Source organism: Phalacrocorax aristotelis, chromosome 1, assembly GCF_949628215.1.
Source record: "Phalacrocorax aristotelis chromosome 1, bGulAri2.1, whole genome shotgun sequence".
Lineage (NCBI taxonomy): Eukaryota > Metazoa > Chordata > Aves > Suliformes > Phalacrocoracidae > Phalacrocorax > Phalacrocorax aristotelis.
Window position 1 is genome coordinate 105,918,345 of NC_134276.1, and position 22,679 is coordinate 105,941,023.

At 40.4% G+C, this 22,679-nt stretch overlaps 1 protein-coding gene across 4 annotated transcripts in view; it reads left to right on the top strand.

The window, feature by feature from the left end:
* The window catches only part of APP (amyloid beta precursor protein), a 225,120-nt gene that overhangs the window by 194,271 nt on the left and 8,170 nt on the right, over positions 1-22,679 (top strand). For 2 of the 4 annotated variants that reach the window (XM_075101477.1, XM_075101493.1), the window contains 4 exons: positions 616-837; positions 7,640-7,693; positions 18,653-18,753; positions 21,855-22,001. In XM_075101477.1, coding sequence (XP_074957578.1) covers positions 616-837; positions 7,640-7,693; positions 18,653-18,753; positions 21,855-22,001 — 524 coding nt within the window. The remainder of the gene's footprint in view (positions 1-615; positions 838-7,639; positions 7,694-18,652; positions 18,754-21,854; positions 22,002-22,679) is intronic. The other 2 variants (XM_075101486.1, XM_075101500.1) reach the window with 1 other exon arrangement.

The window sequence follows — 22,679 nt, forward strand, 5'->3', positions numbered from 1 at the left end:
TTAGGCCCTGGTTTCTTGTAAAATAATTTGCCTACAGATACCTATTACCACTTGGATTTTTAGCGAAGCGCAGCTTTGGTATTTTGGCAAAGTTGTATATGTTAAAAGAACAAATGGTTCTTCAGATTCAGTGCATTATAGTAAGCCAAATTTAATACAGTAACTGTTGCGGTGATGTAGAATTTAAGTGCCACGGTGAGCTTTGATAGTGAGCATTTAAGAGGAAGGGGGAATAAAGAAGGTGTTCCTTCCTGTGGACTCCTTGTGTGTTGACTTATGGCAACATGTTGAGTTGAAGAGAATTGATTTGTGTTTCTTTTAAAAGTGGTGGGGAGGAGTCCAGGGACTTGTAAAGCACAGACCTGCGATCGGTTATGTGGTAGAAATGTGGGTAGGAAATGGTATTGAACAATTCTGGTTGATGTTTCCAAAAAATGCCTTACTTCGCAGCAGTGCTTTTCACAGAGTTTTGACTATTCCAAGCTTTTATGGTTTTTCTTTATCAGAAGAAAACAGAATCTCATGACAGTAAATTATTACTTTAATAGCATTGGAAATAGGTCCTCAGAAATGCCGGCTCCTTCAGATAGTTTCTGTGTTGAAATTTCCTTGCAGATGAATTACTTCAGAAAGAGCAAAACTATTCTGATGATGTTTTGGCCAATATGATCAGCGAACCCAGAATCAGCTATGGAAATGATGCTCTCATGCCTTCATTGACGGAAACTAAGACCACAGTTGAACTTCTTCCAGTGGATGGAGAGTTCAGCCTAGATGACCTTCAGCCATGGCATCCCTTTGGTGTTGACTCTGTTCCAGCCAATACTGAAAATGAAGGTATGTACAATAGGGGCAGAAACCGCAGAATATTCCGAATTGAGCTTTGTGCTCTCTCTTCATGTTGTTCCCTGAGAATTGACATCTTTCTGATGTAAGCAGGATAGAAGCTCTCAAATCTAAGTTTAGAACTGGTCTGCCGTGTCAGCTATGTCTCTTTGATGGAACAGAAAATCCTGATTAGAATTTGGAATTCAGACACCCAACAAATTTTGGTGTTCCAGCAAATCATGAGCGACAGTCTTATAAAATAGGTGACAATGAGCTAAGGGAGTTAGATAAGTTGTTAGATTTGTGCCATGATTGAGGGAGTGTTTTAGTTAAGGAAGAGTTTTTTTATTTGCTGATGTGAACATGATTACAGATCCAGCACAATCCTAGCATGAGAGTTGATTTTTATTTCCCCCTGCACTGGTTTTCTGGAAGGTACTGCAGAAATGTTCCTGCATACTCAGCAGTGCAACTGCCTAGTGAAAACATTTTTCCTGACGGGTATTTTATGTTGCTCATGCACTAATTTATTGAAGTGACTGCATAATACTTTAATAATTTATGTATAATCTGGAATTGGTAGTTTACTTAGGTTCCAGAGCCAATTAATCAGAAACCTGAGGGACTTCGATCATGTCATTCAAGTTCCTCCTATTGTGTTTGTTTTCCTTTATCAGTTCAACTCAGTGCTAAGTTAATCCTAATAGTGGAAGTTTGTTACTGCAAAGCAGCAGTAGATTCACAGAGGCTGGATCTACAGAAGACTTTTTTCAGGCAAATTTGTGTTTTGTGGATCTGTGATTTGTAGCTGAACTGCACAGACTTCAACATACTCCAGCAGTCTTTTGAAACCACTGTCTTAGGCTATACCTGCTTTTAGAATGAGTTTTGAGACCCACCTTACACAGTTAGTCTCACTCCAGCATGATGTGTGAGTGACTGTGGGCAGCTGGGTGCTTGGGAGATGAAACATGGTGTGTGAACACGGATTTGCAAGGTCTAGTGTTGGTGCCAGGTGAAATCAGTGGAGTCAGAACCAGTTTTGTGGTCAAGGTGGGTCATCCCCAGGAGACAGAGAAGCCTAAGGTCAAGCAAAAGAAAAGACATGGCTAGGATTGGAGTGAAGGTCAACAAACCCATGAGGCAGAAGTGTACCAAATTTGAGGGGAAGAGGAGAAGGGTGTTCAGGAGTGGGGCTAAAATCAGACCGCCAGGGAGTCAAGAAAAAGAGCAGAGAGAGCTAGAGTAAACTAAGTAGACTGGCCAGGAGCAAGAACCAGAGGATGGGAGATGGTGACAAGGACTCCAGACGTGTCTGGAGGGCACTTGCAGCCAAGTGATCTGCTGAGCGGCCAAGAGCATCTGGCTGGATTGCGTCAGGTGCTGATAAGTAGTACAAACGGTTGACCAGACTGGCAGGCTAAACTTCAATTTCCTGGGGAATCAGCTGTACCTCCTATAGTGCATGTGTCAAGGCTGTCTGCCAGGAGCAGGCCACAGTCCAGCTGGTGGTGTCTCTCCTGCAGGAATTTTCCAATAGAGCTCTCGCTGCAGTTTTTTTCCATAGTTGAGGCATAAGGGCATCAATTTCTATACCCTCTGCCTGCTTTCATGAAACTTGGAGGGGGAAAATCAATTACTTTTGAAGTTTGTCCTCCCAGCTTTCAAACTGTATGGATTTCAGTCACCAAGTTCAGAAGTTATTAGGTACACAGATGCACCCAGACATGCCCACAGTTTAATCACACAAGCCTTTTTTTCCTTCAGAAACCTGACTAAGCCCAGAATTTAATAATGAAAGGTACATACTTCAATGTGACACTGAATTCCCATTGGCAAGTATATTGAGCATGGTTCTCCTTTTAAAATGTTTGACAGCAAATAAGAAACAAAAACTCTTCTGCCTTGAATAATACACTGTTTAATTATGAAAACTGCATTTGAATGCACTACATGGTTTGTTGCAGCACTTCTTAATGTTTACTGTGGGAACATCTTTCAACTTTCATGCCTGTAAGTTGTTGGCAGTTAAGGGTTGGGTTTTTTTGATACCAGGACTGAATTCATCATGAAGTTACTGTGGCAAACTGTTCTTTTAGGCCAACCATTATTAGCATTTAAGTCTGCACAGTTAGAAATAGAAATTGTTTGATGACTTAAACCTCTTCCAAGTCCTCCTTGTTTCCCATTATACTTCTCTGTCATCTACCCAGACCATGATGCTGTCAATGTGATCATGCCTACAATACCTTCTTTCTCTCTTTAGATACCCTGTCTGTGCCTTTGCCCATAGTATCAAAGGGGGATTTCACAGCCCCATCTTTTTCCTTTGTGTTTGTCTCCCACATCTTTGTTCCGGAAACCCAGGACTAACTGTGCCATTTGTCCTCGCTTCCCATGCCTGTTTTCTTCTGTGGCTATGGTCTAATTCCAGGCTTTGTCTAAATGTCTTCCAAAAACGTGTGTCTGTCTTGTTATAACATGCTTTGGAAGTAGCAAGAAGTAAATAACAATTGACACAATTTTCTCCTCTTTTTTTCCCTCTCCCTTTTCACTAAAGGTCTTTTTGCATAGTCTGTTTTTCATGCAATAAGTTCCCCTTATGGAGAGAGGTTTTTCTATTTTATGCAGTACTGAGCAAGTTACTGCTGTTTCTTAACAAATAACCATTGATCAAAAAAGTGTAGTTTCAGAAATCATGGCTAGAGAAATCTCAGATACTGTAGAGTGACTAACTATTGCAGTCTTAGTGACTGTCAGCATCTCTTGCTGCTGGGAGATGCCAAGCATGCCAGCAAAGGTCAGAGAACTGAGCATCTCATCTCCCATTTACTTGGGTGAGGGCTGAAGATACTCAGCACCATCAAGAAAACCACAGCATGTTCTATGTGAACAGCCTGGTACCTGGGAAATCTGCTGAGCAGTGGGTCCACCAGATTTATCAGAGACTACCAGAGGAGTTTCAGATGGCAGGCAAGTCACAAGTTCAGTTGTTGATACTGTTTTGGACTAGTTTGAAAGCTGAAGTCAACTTTTTTAAAACTCAGCTGAACACAGATTCAGAGTGCTAACAGCTCGCCCTGTGCAGGTGGGTTTCTAGGTAGAATGAGAGTCTCAACTTCCTCACTGCAAAGAGCTGTTGCACTGTATAAGCAATAGTTTTCTTCAGTCCTGAGCAGGCACACCAGGTAAATCATTTACCTCATTACAAATTTGCTTTACTGTCAAAACAAATTTCTAATGGGGTCGTTGACATCTGAGAGGCAGCTAAACAGATCCTGGAGCTGGCTGGGTTAGGATCCCACCCCCTCCAGCACAGCCACAGCGACAGGACTTGTTTTTAATGAACCATTCAGGCAATGCTTAAACCAAAATGTGGGTGTGGAAAAAGCGGAAGGAAATGCAGCCAGTAAGTCTTAGTTTCAAAGTATCCAGTATTCTGCATACAAGTGATGAAGTTAAAATACTACCAAAAATACCTTAAATTTGTCACTAGTTCCCATGCCTGTTTTCTTCCATGGCCATGATCTAATCTCAGGTTTCATGCAGAGATATTAATAATGTATTGGATTGGTACGTTGCCATATAATCTCAAGGCTTCATAACTCCATTTGAAATTTTCTCAATCTAAACTGCATGTTTAGGTAAAAGGATGGGGTTTATGCAGAGTTTATTTTACTAAAATTGCTTTTTATGATGAATGAGTGAAAAACAGTCTAAAAATAAAAAGACCTTGAAAGTCTAGGGTGGCTCAGTATTCTCTGAAAGTATTTCCTTCCTTGTTGTTTCCCTGAGGTAGTTTCCCAGTAAATGTCCACAGACATGAATCCAATGCACCGCACCGGGTAATACGCTACACAGCCTGAATAGCTGAACGTATGTCTAGCGTATTGCAACACAAATTAGGTCAACGAAAAATGCTCTCTGAGGACACTGCAGAAGGCACCACCAAACTGTCAGGAAATTGTATTTTAACAATGAAAACACATCCTCAGAGGTGGGGGCAAAACCCCAACAGCTGTGAAGCTCTGACACTGCCAAGGTCCCTGGGCGTTTTGCCGATGACTAACTGGGTTTAGTGTTTTACCCTTTGTATTTTACTGTGCGGTCACACTTAGCCTTAGTGACAAAGTATTTCTCTAAAGTGAGATTTTTGTGAATATACTGCATTATCCTTATGACCTGGCCAGTTACTCCCTCCAACACTGTTGTTACTAGGTGAGCATCACATAGCTCTCCTTGCCTGCTGCTTTATACCAGCTTTTGGGCTTTTTGATTCACCTTTCTTTTATTTTTGAAAAGAGAAGCTACCACATTCTCTCTCCCTCTTCTGAGATGTATTAGCATTAGATATAAGGTGGGATGAGTACCCTGTATGAAGCCTGCATAGTCAGCGTAAGCAGGTATCTACCAATTTAGTTCTGTGAGGCTGTTTGGAAAATAAATTTTGGGTCCTAATTCTGTGTACTTCTGTGCACATGGAAGTGTGTTCAAGAGAAATATGATTCTGGAGCATCAAACGGAATGCAGTTTTTATAGTAATACATAGCACATCTTAAGAGTTTTGACTATTGATAAATACTGTAATAGGTTTAAACTATTTAAACTAGGAGGTGGTGTGGTCCAGTGGGGCAGGCAATGAGGAAGCCCACGGACAAGATTTTTCAGAGTTAACTGCTGTTCGTGCACACATCGGTACCAAGGCAGGAGCAAGCAGGTTTTAAAATGCAACTGAAATTCAAAAGGTGGCAGCTCAGGGTTCTCCAGAAGCCAGCCTTTCTTTGTATCGTGCTGCCTGGGGTGCGTTACACTGAGGTGCCTGGAATTACAATCTGCTTTGCAAGACCCTGGGCTCCGAGCTTTCAAAGTGCTCTCAGAACTATAGATGGCAAGAAGAATTATTCATTATTAATACTTTCACCTAACTCCACAAACACTGCATTGCCCTGAGGTGAGGTCCGTGCTACTGTACAACAGAAACTTCCTCTCTCCTTTTGTCCCTTCACCTACTCCCAGTTCTATTGCTAGCCACAACCTGCTCTCTCAGTTGCAGTAGCTATGGAAATGTAGGGTTACAGAGTGGGGAGAGAAAGGGAAATAAAACCCATCAGGCTTCTAGGGAGGAGGTGCGGGGGCCAGGGTGACAGAGGAGGGTTCTGCAGGAGCAGTTTTGGTAATGTTGGTCCTTGGTTGTTTCTTCCCTTCAGTCCTTTCCACTGAAAATTACTGCTGACCTGCCTGAGGGCTGGGGCCGACAATATTGGAAAACCTAGCAGAAGACTTAAATAGGAAAATACTCAAAATAGTAGTTTTTAGTTAAGGAGGGAAATTGGTTTTTGTATAGCGCTTTGTAAGGAAAGCAATTACATGGTCTGCTAGTGCCACTTGAACTGCTGTGAAGGAAGGTGGTTTGATGGCTTGTCTCTGCAGCACCAGACCAGCAAGCTCTGTGAAAATTTTGCCCTTCTGGAAACACAAGCAAGTCAGATGTGCAGGTGCGTTCTTAGTCCACGGCTACTATAAAGCTGACTTACTGCTTTTTTTTCTGGCGGCAGGAGCTATTGCAGTCATCTCCCGTGTACAAAGGGCATGGGTGCCACAAGGGCTCTCACTTACAAGCATGGCAGTTGTTTATCAAACCCATAGGAACACTGAGCAAGTGACACAGACCTCTAAGAAGATGGGCAGTCCCCTTGCTTAAGTCAGCAGTATCATAAGAGCAGTGTGATTTTCTGATGCCAAATACAGTGAACAGTTCACGATTCAAAACTGTACTTTTGTCAGGTTTCCTATGTTATTGTGGCTCTCTTACTGCTGATTAGAAGGTTCATACTTGAATCCTGAAATTCAAATTAATTTGAATATCCTATTTTAAAAATTCTGGATTCCAAGCTACAATGTAAAATTTTATTTCTGAATTTAATTTCTTTCTGAGAGTGGCAGTTGGGTAGATAAGGAAGGCCAACAGTATTGGAGCAAAAGAGAAAAACAAAAAAAAAGTGTGCGTGTGGGTAAAATCTGAATGTTTTAATGAACTTCTCCAGTATGTTCAGTTTGGACTTAACCAAGGCAGCTCTAAAAGTTCTGCACATCCTGTTTTCTGTTAATGCCAGTGAGCTCCATCAGCCTTAGGTTTCAGCTGGTAAAGCATTAGTATAGTAATACAAGAGTTTTAAAACTCTGTATGACACACAAGTGGGTAGAAAGTGGTGTTTCTCCTTTGCTTCCCTTTCAAAAATTGGAAGACAAATTTGCTGTCTACAAATGGGAGCGTATTGGAAGGCAGTATCGATTGTATTTTCAAAATGTGCTTTGCTTTTTTCAAACCGTGTAGCTAGGGCTGTAAAGAATCCCTATTGAAAGGAAAAGGAGTCAGGATTCAGTGGGTTTATAAGTCAGCATTGATCAAGACTGGCCACAAGAACTCACTCATCATGTCTGTTCTTGCTGCCTGAACGATCAATTCTGATCAGACAACTGGTTGCACATAATGAATATAGTTCCACTTTATTGACAGAAATTCTTTAATCTTGATGGCTTCTCACTTTAAGCAGTAACCAGATATATGATGTAAAATTGACAGCTGTCAATTGATCAGCTGTGAAGCTTTTCTTTTGGAGTCGTGCCCATCCCTTCCTTTTCCTTCAGGATTAACTGAAGGCAGATCTTTTCTAGCTGTTGCTTTGGTAACTTTGTTTACGCAGTATGTCTCTCCTGCACTGGCCCAACGGAAGAGCAGTTGACTTTATCATTTTGGGGGTTTTTGTTTATTTTTTATTTGCTTTTTTGTTTCTTTTCTGCACATGCCCAGTTGAGCCAGTTGATGCCCGCCCAGCTGCAGACAGAGGACTCACCACACGACCAGGTATATAACTTGCATGGCTTTTACCTAACCTGTGTTTTCCCAGCATGCATGTGGTCTGCTTGAGCTGAAATGATCACTTTTTCTTTGGTGTAACACACTCTTAAGAGGTAAAGCTATGCCACGAACCAGGGAAGAGTCCCCACACAACCCCCCATCGGCCTGCGTGAGTGCTGCCTGTGTCCAGGGTGTTGGGAATGGGTACTTGCAGAGGGAGTGGGGCCCAGAGACCCAGAACTGACATTTGCATCAAGGTGTCATCCCTTCTAGCAGCAACGCTTTGGCAGGTGCAGGAGGCAGTAGACACGGTACCCTGTAGCGCAGAGAGTACCTTATTTGGGAAAGCATGATAGAAATGTCGAATCCTCTATCTAAAGTATACAGCTTCTTGTAAGTTGGGGCTAATAAAGAATTCATGCATACAATTTTAGAACTGCAGGGGACATCAAGATTTTTTGCTGCGATAGCTACCCTAGCAAACTCCAGATATCTAAAAATTGATACATATATTCTCCCTTGGATTCACTGAGGACACCTCTGTACAGCTGTTCATTCCATTCTACGACAGAGAGGGGTGATTATTTGCCCTCTGTAGGTACCTGTGTCTTCCTGTTGATTTCAGTGTGATAGCAGGTGACTAGCTTGAGTCAGGTTGCAAATGTTCGGAAAAGTTAAATGGGACAAATCCAATTTTCAAAAGTAAAAGATTGCTTTTCATATGAACTTTTTTTGCTTTTTAGGTTGTTTTTCCCCTTGTTTTTCGTTAGAATTATCTAGGAATGGCTGATTCCATTGAGAGCAAACAGCCTTCTATTTCAGAAGAGGTTACTCTCCAACACATAGTGAGATTAGATCAGTATGTTTTAGGGTCGAGATTATTTCAGTGTCACGTTGTCATTGTGTTTTTTTCTTCAGATCAGATAAAACTGATCAATGTCATCTTTTTGCCTTCATCTTTTCCTTCAAATGTCCATTAGATAGCATTATAGGCAACACCCTCCTAGTGTGTTTAAATATGTCTGGTATCTCACCAGTGTTTACTGATTATGGAAATTGCTACAGTGGGAACTAAAATAAGCTCATACGTTACAGCAATTGGGATACATGTCAAGGCTGGCCAGGTGACATACTCTTAGGACTGTTTTAGGAGTCTGACATATTTACTTGTGTTTGGAGTCTTAATTCATTCCATGAAGAGAGCCTGGAAACAGGTACAGAGCTAGCTGTACAGCAGTGTCAGAAATCGTGGGATCATCCATGGGGAGCCATTCTCTCTGCCTTCCAGATTAGTTTTCTTCCCCAAGAGCAGTAGAAATATCATCACAGATGACACATGAATGTGTTCAATCCAAATTTTGTCATGCTAGTTCAGTCTAGCAATTTTCTTGTAACACTAAAGTTTGTGATTGTTAAATATTTTAATTTCAGTCATCTTGAAAAATCTCCTGTTTGTGAGGCTCATATTTATTACTAAAGATTATTCCTTCCTCCCCTCTATTCCCCCACACATACACAAGCTTGACAGAAATCTTTGGTGTCCCTTCTCCTGAGAAAGGATTTCTTCACACTGCCACCCTGTAGTTTGAGTGAAATTATATGGTTTAGTCCACTGCATCAGAGTGCTTTTTGGTTGGGGTGATACAGATAGTACTAAAAGAGTGGCTAGCGGTAGGTCATGACTGATCTTTGTGAATGTGTACAACAGACTACTGAGGAGAGGTAAAAAATATTTCAGCGTGTGACCACTGTGGCTTGAAATTTCCAGCAGATACAGTCATTTTTTCACTATGAAAATCACACAGGATGTTTCCTCAGTTTTCTGCTCAAATGCAAAAGCAGCACTGCCCGGGGGCCTGTGCCACCTTTGTTGCTTTTAGCGCAGAGTCTAAGTGCTGCAAAGGCCCCATGCTCTGCTTTTGGCACAGAAAGTGAACCCCTCCAGCCGGGCAAGGACACACGCCGCATTCCTCCATGCAGAGGGATGGTTGCTTCCCTGGAGAGACTGAAATCTCTCACTGCTGTGCCTGCATTCCCGAATTTGACAGCATGAAGTGTCTTACATGTTCATGTGAAATAGGGATTTTTCCTCCTTTACAGTAGTGTTAAATGTATCATAACAGGAAGAAAAACGTATTCTCTTCACCATTACTGGTAGACCTTAAGTTCCTTATGTCTTTAATCACGAGGTCTGGACTTCCACAAATTTGTCCTTACTGATACAAAATCTGGCAATAGATGTCCACTTGATTTTTCATCATCCTTTAAAAGCAATTTATCTGTGATAAAATTTCGATTTAACAAAAAACTGTTAGCAGTAGCTTCATAAATTAGGAAAAGAGGAAAACAAATGGGTGCTCAGCTGAACTGTGAAATACAAAAGGGAATCAGACAGCGTAAAAATGTGTGCTTTAAAATTGGTTTACTTGCTAATTATAAATAAAACTACTATGTTAGAGGTTAAAAAAGGAAAAGAGATACTTTTTTTTGCAGTCACTATTCTTTTGGGATAGTAATTTTTTATTGCTTGAGGCTATCCCTTATGGAAAAAAGAAATCTGAAAACCAAGGATATTTATTGTAGAATGAGAAAGTATTAACAAGGGACCTGGAGGCAGATTAATACATGCAGCTGCTTGTAATATTTTGTGATGTTTTAATTGCCCAGATTCTTGTTGATTTCCTGGAAGGTTTGTCCTTTTCATAGTCCTGACTTTCCAGTTTGTGCTTCTGCTTGTTTGGCTCAAGTGAACAAGGTGGTGACCTGCTTCTTCGGGGTGACAATACTGGTGTCATGTCAACATGCAACAGTCCAAATCTGAGAATAAGAACAAATTAATGTTTTGTAGGTGTTCAAAATCCTTGAAGAAAATGAGCTCTGAAAGGACTAAGACAAACATACAAGTGCCCTTTTTTCTCTTTTCCATTTTGTTTTTACCACTTTTCACCCACACAGCATTCTTATAACGATCACTACGTTTTTCTTTAAAGTAGGTCAAAGTCATGCAGATGATCTTTGTCCCTTTCCCACAAGAGAGATAATTTGGTCACAGTACAGAAAAGAGCAGCAAGTACTTAGCTGTCAGTAGTATTTGTGATAAATAGTATCTTGTTACTTCAACGCGTCGTTCTCGCTCTTTCAAAAAATAAATATATTAAAATCTATGAGTGAAGTCAGGAAATGTGAGGAGTTGTCCAATCCATAGAGCAGAAAAGCTTTTGAGTAAGGACCAGGTTTAAAGCATTTACTAAAATTTAAGCCAGCTGTCAAAATCGCTACCTCTGCCTCCCTCCACCTTGGCCGTCAGCAGTTGAAGCTTGAATTTTAATCTGATTTACAACAGTCCTAGGAGGAGAGTAATGTTGCGGGAGGGGACCCGTGTTTCCTAGTATAGATCCAACATCTGTGTGATTCGCATTGGTATTTGAAAAGGAGACTAGTGCTTCCACACACTGTCCTTCCCCTTTTTAATTCACAAATGGGGGAACAAAAGTAAGGATTATGCCTAAATCTCTTTCTTGTCATCTCCTTCCTGAAAATGAAGTAAACAGAAATAATAAAAGGTCAAAGGTAAGGAAAATATGTAGATGTACTAGCAGTCACCAGTGAGCTATTTTTTAGTACAGCACAAAATGATAAGAGATTATGACGTGTTTCTTGCTATTTATAAATTGCTTCGTACAGGGAGAGGTTAGAAGGCTTCAATCCAGCCTGAGAACTTCCACAGGAAGAGCTTCAAATAGAAAGAATACCTCTTTACTTGACAGCCGCACTCTAACAGCCTTCTCAATAGCGTTTTCTTCTCACCTCTGCCCCAAAGGTCACTTTTTCAGGATGAACATTTAATTTCTTGCAGCTGAATTTTGGGTGGGTGTCTATTAGTAACTTCTTTCTCTTTGTGTGTGTGTATATAGAGAGAGATACATACACGCATAAAGATACGTATAAAACCATCCTTAAATACTCACAAGCAAGCTCCTTTTCACTTATGTTAATTCAGCAGGTCTGATCTGTGGAAACTGAGTGAAGATTAGAAAACCTGCCATCAAATGGATGTTGCTTGGTATCAGCAGATTTTCTGAAATTCAAGGTGATGAAGAAAACAGCCAGTGCTCTGTTCAGGGTAGATCATATTCTCATCTGTTGCACAGTTGCAACTGTAATTGTACCGCTAACAGCTGTAATTGTTTCACTCACAGGATGCCCGTAACTCACAATGCAAGGATTTTATGATATAACTGTTACTTTCTTCTATGTTGTATAGTTTGGGGTTTTTTTTTTGCATTCTCCCAACTCTGTCAGTTAATGATTTTTGCAAACCGTCAATAATTTTGAGGAGACATTGCACATAAAGCTGGTTCTGTGTCTCTGGCCCTTCTGCTGATAAATCAAGACAGGTCTGTCTTTATGACATTATATGGAAAGTTGAGGGATTTTTTTTTTTCACATGGTTGCAGAGGCTCTCTAAGCCTAATGGCCATTCTGCAGAATCATTAGCACATACGCTGCAGTCTGTATGAGGTGAGGACATAGAGCAGCTCAGTGAATTATTTATGATCTTCTTGCAAGAAATTGCCAGGGGTTTTCTTCCTGTCTTAGTGGTGTTAGGTCAATACAGTTGTCTTAAACCAACTGTCTGCAGCTACCAAATAAAAATCATTAACGGATTTTTTTCCATTAGGTTGTTTTGTTTTATAAATCAGATAGTTATTAACTGTGGATGCAATTTTATGTACATATGCACAGCATCTGCATTGACATGCCAGAAAGATTACCAGATTATACTTGTTTTGATTATTCATTTTTATACACACGTAAAATAATCTCTAGTATTCTGAGAAAGAATTATTCCATACTAAGTTCCAATGGGATTATTTTTTAAAAAGATAACAGTCTTTTTTTGCACTTATTTTCTGCTTTCTCCAATTTGAGAGCCCTGTAGTCATCCATGAAGTAAAAGCAAACCACCATATTACTAACTTCTAAGGAGAGACCAGAAGGCTTTAGTTCCGTGCAGTCTTCAAAGTACTTACTCCTAAAATATATTTGAGGTGTCCTTACAAAACTGAGTATATAATCTTCATTTTAATCTTCGTGAGTATACGATCTTCATTCTTCTTCTTCCATTTCAAAATGGAATGAGCTGCACAAAGTCATAGAGTCATAAGGAAGTAATAGTTGAACTTCCACTAAGACCATGCAGCTGTCTACCCAGGTAGTTGCTCAAACCCTGCATTCCTTTCCATCCCCGCTTTTTGTTTTAGGTGATTCTTTACCCAGATAAAGCTGTTTACGACACTTGTAACAGGCCTTGATTCAACAAATCTTTTCTTCTTCTTGACGTTACTCAGATACACTTCATGGACATGGAGTTAAATGTTTTCCTGAATGCAGTCATTACATCTGTTGCTTGAACGTGCTACTTCTGGTTTTCGCTGTGTAGACACTGGTAGTTTCAACTATGCTTCACTTGGAGGTCTAATTTTTAGCTCTAAAAGTAACTGGAAGACCTCAGGCACAGCTAATGCTGTTTGTTCCTTGCAAAACAAAATCGCAAAGTCTTGCTAGGCTGTTACTTAAGCAGTAGATGAAGCAAATACAAGCAGTGTAGTGGATAACGTACACCTAATTGTGTCCTTGGTGGAATTCATTGTATCCTCTTTTTCTTATCCTTCTTAAAGCCTAAATATATATTTACACAAATGGAAAAGCTCATCTGTGGGAGAATAAAGTGTCTCCCAAAGCAGTTTTCATGTCATATGAGTAGTTTTCAACTCCCATGTGATTTTTTTAATATTTTCTTTCCTTTAAGGGCGAGGAACAATAAGGTTTGCATATGCTGCTCTTCTTGATGCTTGGATATGTGTGTGCCTGCACGTGCGTGTGTACACATGTATGTATAAAAGCAGTTAACGTTGCTAATTAACAGCAATATAATTAAAAGCCCATCATTGATAGCTCATTTTGTTGGATTGTACTAGATGTTCTTCAGCCCATGTTTTGATGGCTAAATAGTTTTGTCAGGTTTTCTAAGGAGTTGCAAGTTAATTTATTTACCAGCTGAATTGTAGCATTTTTAAATGGAAGTAATTAGGAATGCAACTCCCTAAAGATAGTATGTAATTCAGAAGAAAAAGCACTAATAATTATCATTATTTGTGAATCTGCAGTGAAGCTGTTGCACTCACTTCTCTTCTTTTACATTGGCTTTTGTGTTTGGGTTGTGTTGTATTTTAGACTCAGTAGTGGAAAAACCATCATTTTGTGTCAGAATTAAAAGTCTTGTCATATAGTTAACTTTTCTTCGTATACTCATCTTCAGTGCGAGAGTAGAGTGGTATTAGGCAGCCCGTAGCTGTTTGCATCTTACCTGATTCACACACCTCTGTTAAAAGTTTGGAAAGACCCTTTTTCTTCTTCAGTTAGTTTTTCCTTCTTCAGTTACTACCTTTAAAAATAAATCTTTGATTTTAGCATGTAGGACTAAGTATGTAGTCAGCAGGACAGGAGGGTGAATGAACTGGAACTAAAGAAAAGTCTGTTAAATAGAAAGTCTAAATTCTATAATGTAACATGGTAGAAAGGCATATTAACCCCATGTATATTTTTGTGTTATACCAGCTGTTTAATTGATTCCAGTGCAGAGTCATGCTTCTCTTACTATATGATTAATTATTTGTAGAAGACCACCAGTTTACCCTAGTTGTACTTTTAAAAGTCTTTTTCCTCACTTCTAAGGGAGATAGGAGGAAGGAAAAATTTCCTATCAGGTTTGTTAGAGCAACAGAAGATTTTTCTGTTTCTGACCTTTTTCCTGTGCCAAAGACAAGCTTTAGTAAGTCTAACATCATTAACTTCCTAGTAGCAGGCCCTACGTTGTGTTCAGATCCCATGGCATTTTTGTGGATTGGCGAGTAAGGCCAAGTACGTCACCGGACCTTGGTCACACGGCACAAAGCAAAAAATTTCTGCCTGACCAAAAGATTGTTTAACCTGCTGCACACTGGAAGTACGGCTCCAGCATTACTGTTTGATGAGAATGCAGGAGGAGGGAGGGGAACCCTCAAAGAAATGTAGATTTAGGGAAGCCTGAGCCTGCATTTTTCCAGCAGCTGAGACTGCTGATGAACATACCACCCTCTATGGCTCATTGATGTGAAGGCTCCTGACTTGTTCTGCCCCCTGAAATGATGCCATAACTCATGCCTGTGGCGATTGGCTCCATTTAACTGAAGCTAACAAAGACCCTCAGTCTAAGCTATCGTAGCTTGCTTTCACTGAAAGTGGTCAGAGCCCAGGAGCAGAAGTACCCAAGCCCATTATCCTGTCTAGCAGTGGTGCATACAGGATACTTAGAGGCTTCACCTCTGCCTTATACTCCTGGCACATCAAATGAGCCTTTGGCAGCCAGCATTTTATAGAATTCCAGGACTGGAAATTGTTTTTTTCACCGTTGTGTTTAGTAACCCTGGATGAACCTTTCTTCTTTGCATTTGTTCGTTTGTATTTTGAACATCCTCATGATTTGTGCCAATGAGTTCCACAGTTCAGTTTTGCATTATGCCAAATTATATATATATATAAATACACACAATTTTTTTGTTAGCTTTTAATCTGCTGCGTTGTAGCCATGTTGGTATCCTGTACTTTCTTAGGAGAAATCATGAATAACCGTTTCTTGTAGACTTTCTCCTTGTCATTCAGTTATGTAGACCTCTGTAGTGTTCCCCTTGGTTGTCTCTTCCAGTCTGAAGACAGCCAATTTGTCTAGTCCTTCTTGTACAGAAACCATTCCATACCAGTGATCGTCTGTCTCTCCCTGCTTTATATCTTTTCTAGTTCTTCTGCCTTTGTTCAAGGTGGGGTGACCAGAATGGATAGCCAGATTTAAAATGAGGATGCATCATTTATACAGTGGTGTAACAATGTCTTCTGTTTTCTCTGTTCCTTCATAATTACTCCTAGCTTTGTCTTTGCCTTTTTGACTGATACTGAGCCACCTGCCCACAGACAGATATCCTCAGTGACTACAAGGTCCCTGTCCTGTGTGGAACAGAACTACTTTAGAGCCTATTGTTGTGTATGTGTAGTTAGGGCTGTGTATCCCTCTGAGCACTGCTTTACATTATATCAACACTGAAAACCATTTCCCTTTTATTGTGCACTCAGAATTTGTAATATCCTTCTGCAGTCCTTTGCAGCTGGTTTTACTTTGACTACCCTCTTTTTTTCTTTTCTATTTTTGTCAATAAACTTTGTCACGTCACTATTCACTCCCTTATCCGGATCACTTTGGAAACAGCATAGCACAGATCCTTATGGGACCCTGCTGGTAACCTTCCTGCCTCGTGAAAAAATGGCTGTGTATTTACGCTTCGTTTCCTATCTTTTTGATCAGTTAGGGAAAGTTGTGTAGGACTTTCCTCTTAATCCTAGCCATCCTAGCTTCTGCCAGAGCTTTGATCGGGGACCTTCTCAAAGGCTTTTTGGAAATCCAGACTCACTCCAAGCTGAATCACTGTTTCCTATGTGCTTCCTAACTCTTCAAGTGACCTCTGAGAGGTTTGGGAGGCAGGACCTCCCTCAACAAAAGACAAGTTGTTTCTTCACAGATGTATATCATATATGTATGGATATGTTCCAATCAATATTTATAGCTTCAGTCAGTGTGCCAGCTGTAGCAGTAGAGTCGTGCGATTCCCCAGGCCCTTGCCTTGGGGGAGTTTCCACGTGGTGCTTTTGCCAGCGTGTCTAAGGGGCAGCAAGTGTGGCCGTGGACAGTGGTGAGCAGCTGGGAGCTGTCTGCCTGTTCAGCTGCTATACCTGTGAGCAATGAACCAAGTCCTGGGAAAGCCCTTTCCCGCAGCTGTTTAATCTATGTGAAGCACTTTTCCACTCTTGTTTCCCCCCCGCCCCCCCCCCCCCCCCCCCTTTTAATCCTAAAACCAAAAAGGCAGGGAGAGTTGAAGAGGTGAGCCTCTGTGTAGCCCGATACATGTTCTCATTTTCTTTGCTTCCCGTTGATTGCAGGTGTAGGGGCTATTTTGAGATGATGCATAAAGGAGAGTAAATTGTATTCTTATATTAGTTTGGAAAACTAACCGTAGCTGCTTCAAGGATAGAAGGTTAAACCTCTTCTCATGTACCATGTGAGTTTTATTTCCTTCCTGTCCATTTCATCCTGCATTTCATTGACAGAATATCAAGGTTTGTTTTCAAACTATAATTCCATTTAGAAACAGTCTCATATATAAACATCATAATATACTTGTGTCGGTACTGTAATGTGGCATCAAAAATCAGATGCTTAATAAAGACATTTGAGATCTTTAAGTGCTCTATTCCTTAAAAAAAATACAGTTACTAAGCTAGAACTTATGGGGCAGTCAGACTGTTAAAGAAAATAACCGTAAATACTTTACTGCATGAAGATGGTTCTTGTTCTCTCTTTTGCATGCTTTACTGTGAAAAGAAAGATCAGAATCTTAGAATGGGTTTGTCTGTACAGTCCAAAGTAGTTCTCAGGAAGGTCTGTTCTTGCTGACTCATAATACAAAAATAAATCAGCATTTGATGAAAAAAGAAATTGCACATTCAAAGGCAATAAAAGGGCAGTAATTCTTGCACTGAGCGCTACTTTAGACTGTGGAGCTCATTGGCACATGGAAGTCTTCAAGAATTTATTGAGAGTCCAGAGAGGCAGTGGAGCATAAGAGCAGTCAGTGGTGATGAGAATTTTAGAAGAGGTTCTTCCTCTGCATCAGAGCTTAAGGTCAGCCCAAAATACTAAGAATCAGAATGAAGGCTTGGAGAGAAGAGTTGGAGTGATAAAATGCTAAAATAAATATAGACAAGGAATAGAAACCAGTTTGTTCTTATCACATTAGATAGGGTGAGGAAATAACTTCTCATAAACACCATGCTTCTGCAGTGTTTGAACCTCCAAGAAATACAAATGTCAGTCAGTTGGTACTGAGAAGGAAAATAACCAGCTACATGAATACCCATATGTTCTCTATAAGCCAGAGCCAGCTTTTCAGGACAAAACATTCATATATAGAGAGAGAGATAGATAGATACATATATATATACACACACACACATATATAAAAGATGCACTGCTCAGCTGTTGTAAGTCTGGCTCATTCTTCTAAGGCAATTTTCCAGGTGGAAATCCTGGCCACCTTTGCAGTTAGACAAGTGCAGCATCTCCCCTTTGCACCCTTAAGGGGAGAACACGACTGCAAACTATCTACAATTAAAATCGCTGCAAGCTTTGCTTACTTGCTTTACTGTAGGTTTCTAATCAAGAGGGACAGTTACCATCTGTCAGGCAGAAGTCAAGACTTGAATCATATTAATTCTGCGCAGTCTGAAATACGAAAACAAATAACTGTCTAAACTTCACAAACTTTTTAATAACTCTTATTTGTGCATGTTTGTGCAAAAAGGTAGAGACTCACAGGAAGCAAGAAAATACAGTGTCTGGGGTTCCCCACCTCACACTATGGGTATGTATTTTTCCCTCACAGCTGCCTGAGCTTAGGGATGAGGAAGATTTCAGCCTAAACACCGAATTTTCCTGACATTGCTAAAGAGGTTGTCAGAGCAGATCTGTCTGTCTGTGATCACTGTCCTGTGAGCCAGTTCAGGAGACCACTGTTGGTCCCTTGCAGCTTGGTTCTTGTGGTGTTCCCTGCTGAAAGCCTTTGGTGCTTGTACCAAAATAGCTGGAGTGGATGGCAGAACATTTAACAGAGGATAAATTTTACCAGCTCATTCTGTGTCACCTCAGTGGGACTGAAACATCAGATGTACCTCACTTTCCTCCCAATTCCCTTTCATGTTGCATCACACCTCCTCCAAGTGAATGGTACCGTTGCCCTCTGCGCTTGTAATGGTGGAGGTAAAGCAGAGCATAACCGAGTCGATGACATTAACGATTGTCATTACGGTGCGATGCAGGTTCTGGGTTGACCAATGTTAAAACAGAAGAAATATCTGAAGTGAAGATGGATGCAGAGTTCCGGCATGACTCAGGATATGAAGTTCATCATCAAAAGCTGGTGAGTAAACAAACAGTGCTTTCCACGCGTGCCTTTTGAGTGGCTGATTCAACCTTGAACTAGTTATGGCCATTTTTCCCCTGAGTGATGTGGATGCTGAAAGTGCCAACAAAAAGTTTTCACATGAACAGATGATGATTTTTCTGGTTCTCTCTCAAGTGAGAGTAAACCTGGAATAACTTCAGCAGAGAGGACGGAAAGCCATTAAGGCTCACATGACAGGAAATTCTGACAGTCCCTGCTCTTGCACCGCCACGTGACTGGATGTGGTCATATGGGCAATACTTGCCCCACAGTCCATCTGTCATGGTCACGTAACTAAAGAGAAGGGATACAGAGGAAGGAAAATGCTAAGTAAGTTTAAAAAAAGAAGACGACCTGTTTGATGGAGACCCGCAGCATGGTGCAGCAAGAAACAGAGTGGCACCGTTTCAGGAATGGATTCCTTTTCTCTGAAAACAGATGGTGGTGGTACACGAAGGAGGCTGAACTCCATGGAGCATAACCTTTTGCAAGATTGCCTACTTGGGATAAGAGGAGATTCTCCACCGGCCTGAATTTTAATTTGTACCTGGCTGTACCTGTGTGTATTGTTCCTTAAGGTATATTAAATTATTAACAGGTGAAGGGCAGGTAGGAGCAAAATATTGTTTCCCATTTGAACTGTGCTTCTTATGAACACAAAAATACCACCCAAAAGCAAAGTAAGAAAGAATAACCATCTTCTAAAGGCTTTTTTCAGTCCCTTAGTCAGTAACGAAGAACCCCTACAGCAGTGTTGACTATAAACCTGTTCTGCTTCCTCTTTTGTAAAGGTATGTTACATGATGAGATTTCAGATCCATGACTTTCGATATCCTGATATTAAACTTGAAAGCTTTTTTTCTTAATATATTCTTAAAGCTAAGTAGTGCTGAAAATTAAAATTAACATGGGACTCAAATTTGCATTTGAACTAGGCAATCACTGTGTGAAAAGATATTCTGCCATCTCTTTGATGCTGAGAACTGAGAATTCCCAGTTTGACGAGCTAATCCAAAATGCATTAGCACTAATTTGGGAATTTCTGATGTGCTTAGCTCAGATGGGTTAAACATCCTGATGGAGTAAACCTGTGCAGTTTGCTGAAGAGAAGGAACTTGCAGGAATGTGTTTTAGACACAGTGGTTATTGGTCCGGTGTCACATGCACTCCTCAGCAGCAACCTTTAATGTTTAAGTGGTCTGATACCATCCTGAGCAGTTTGGTGCTGGAATCTACCCTTGCCGTGGTGGCTGGTAGGGAATGCATTGCAGTCCCTGCACATGAGTAATCTGTGTGATGCTTAAAATGGGACCTTTCCAGCTTTTTAAAGCATTTTATGCTGTACTTCTTACTAATAGGTACAACCATTATTTAAAAATTAGTAAGCTGTCCTCTAGGTTATCTTTTCAACTGAGACTGAGCAAGGAGTGTGGCGTTGCTGAGAAAATACCAGACTGATCCCTTACGGGCGTTGCTTCTTTACCACTGATGCCCTTCTCCATTAGCTTTAATTCAAAAGCAGTAAGCAGAAAACACTTTCACCTGTGTTTTCCTTCTCCTGCGCCCAGTAGTGTTTACTGAAATAGTCTCCTTAGGATATTGCTTTGAATTCAGCTGCACATTGTATCTTACACGCAAGCTTCTGAATTGAGCTGAAATTGCAGTTATTTTCTTCTTTATGAGTGTTCACATTTTAACTGTACATTAAGTTGATTTTCATGGCTCAGAGTGCTTAAGGCCTTCCTCTGTTGCACATGTATATTAACTGGGGCATTTCATGGTGCTCTGAAATAGTATGGTAACAGAATTTCAGTCCTTGGCAGGTAAAATTGACAGAAGAAATTATTACTTCACATCAGCTTATGCCAACACTGTCCATTGTGTGTACTTTCTAGTGAATTCTTAACTTTGTTTAAACACATTCCTTGCTTATGGCTAAGAACAATATAAATATTTATACTGCATGCTTTAATACCTCTCTGAGGAAGATTGTGTTTCCTAAAGAGTGCAAATATTATACAGCTCATTATAATTCTCAGCTGGTTTCCTTGTTCCCTCTGCATTTTTTGTTAAATACTTGTCAAAGTATTTAGTCTTTCAGAGTGAGGTAGTCTTACAATTCTGCGAGTGTAATTTATTCTCTAATCCTTTTTGCCCATTTGGGTTAAAAATAATAATAATAAAAGCCCGCTATTGACAAGCGGACAAAAGGCTTGTAAAACATGCATAAATGTAAAATAATCCAGCATATTCCTCGAATACAAAACAGGACAGTGAAAACAATTACCCACGTTTCATACCTGCTCCTGTTGCTAAAGGCCAATGTTATTAGATGCGTAGTAAAGCATCTTGCTGTCCACTGTTTTGCCTTATCAGTACATATAATTCAAGTGGATCTTTTTTTTTTTTTTTTCTCACACAACTGTTACCTCCTCTAGGTGTCACATGAGTCTTGTCATCATCCAGGTATAGCTCATTCTCCCTTTACCCTGCAAAATCTTGAAGCATCCCTTGGTGGTCACTTAAACCAGCAGCTTGTTTTTGTTGGACTCCTGTCTCTTTGGTGTGAGAACTTTCTCTCAACCGGTTGCATGCAGGTTTCGCTGTTGTCCTACAGGTCTTCTCTACTCTTTTATCGAAGAAATGCATCATAGTCCAAACAAGCCACACAAGCGTAGGTATATGAACGCTTTCAGGATTAACATTCCAGAAGTAAAGAAATGTGTATTCTCCCTGGTTACTCATCTACAAGCTTATCGGTATTTTGCAATTAGCTTGACTTGCTTACCCAAGGGAAAAAAGCAGCTACTGTCTAAGACCTGAGTGAAGCAGAAACATGGAGATGAGCCCTTCCCCTTTGCCACAGCACTGCTACACCACGGGCAATGCAGATTTCTCAAATTGCTCTTCTCCAACTATGAGAGCTTTGTGGTACAGTAATCCAGTTTTGAATAATCAGGAGGGCATGCAATACTGTTTAATTACTGATGCTTCAGTAGGCTTTATACTGCTGGACAGGTTAGCCAAATACTCGGTGAGCTTTTTGTTAGCCACCTTCCTTTATTTTTCTTTTGTAGGTGTTCTTTGCTGAAGATGTGGGTTCAAATAAAGGTGCCATCATTGGACTAATGGTGGGAGGTGTTGTCATAGCAACAGTGATTGTCATTACTTTGGTGATGCTGAAGAAGAAGCAGTACACATCTATTCATCATGGGGTTGTGGAGGTAAGAAAAGACTACCAAGTACAGCTGGTGTCATATGTACAGCATGCTCAACACACTGCTTTATAAATACCTTTACAAACGAGAAAACCGTGGTTTTGGCTAGCCCAGTGTTCAGAGTCAGAGTGGTTGCATCTGGCAGAGTGGAATCAAACTGCCTTATTTTGTAAATGCAGACACAATATAACCATGTCAAGTTGGGTGTAAAACCACAAAAATCTCTTCTGGAACTATCTCAGACCAGTCACCTCATCGTGTGAAAGTTCATTTTAAAGGAAATTTAACAGTAGCCAATGAGCAGATACTGCACAAGAGGAAAATCTGGTTTTATTGTTGTTGGGAATTCACACATGCAGATTTCTTTACTTAGCTTGCAAATAAACATTTGAGGCAGGTCTTCTGTGGATTGGGCTGTACACTACAAGGATTTTCCCTACACAGATACTTTATTACTTTTTGTTCTCTAAACAAGATTTTCTTTTGCTACCAACAGCTTTTGATTTATGGCTAATCTGAAACTTACAGATTTGAGAAACAAATAATATACAGGACTCTTACATGGGATTTTCGAGATGAAAACCCTTGTCTCTTCCCAATCTACCAAGTAAATTTGTGGTCAATTTACAGTAACTTAAAATACCTCATCTGTTGCTTGGATTTAAAACAAGATCTGTGTAAGTA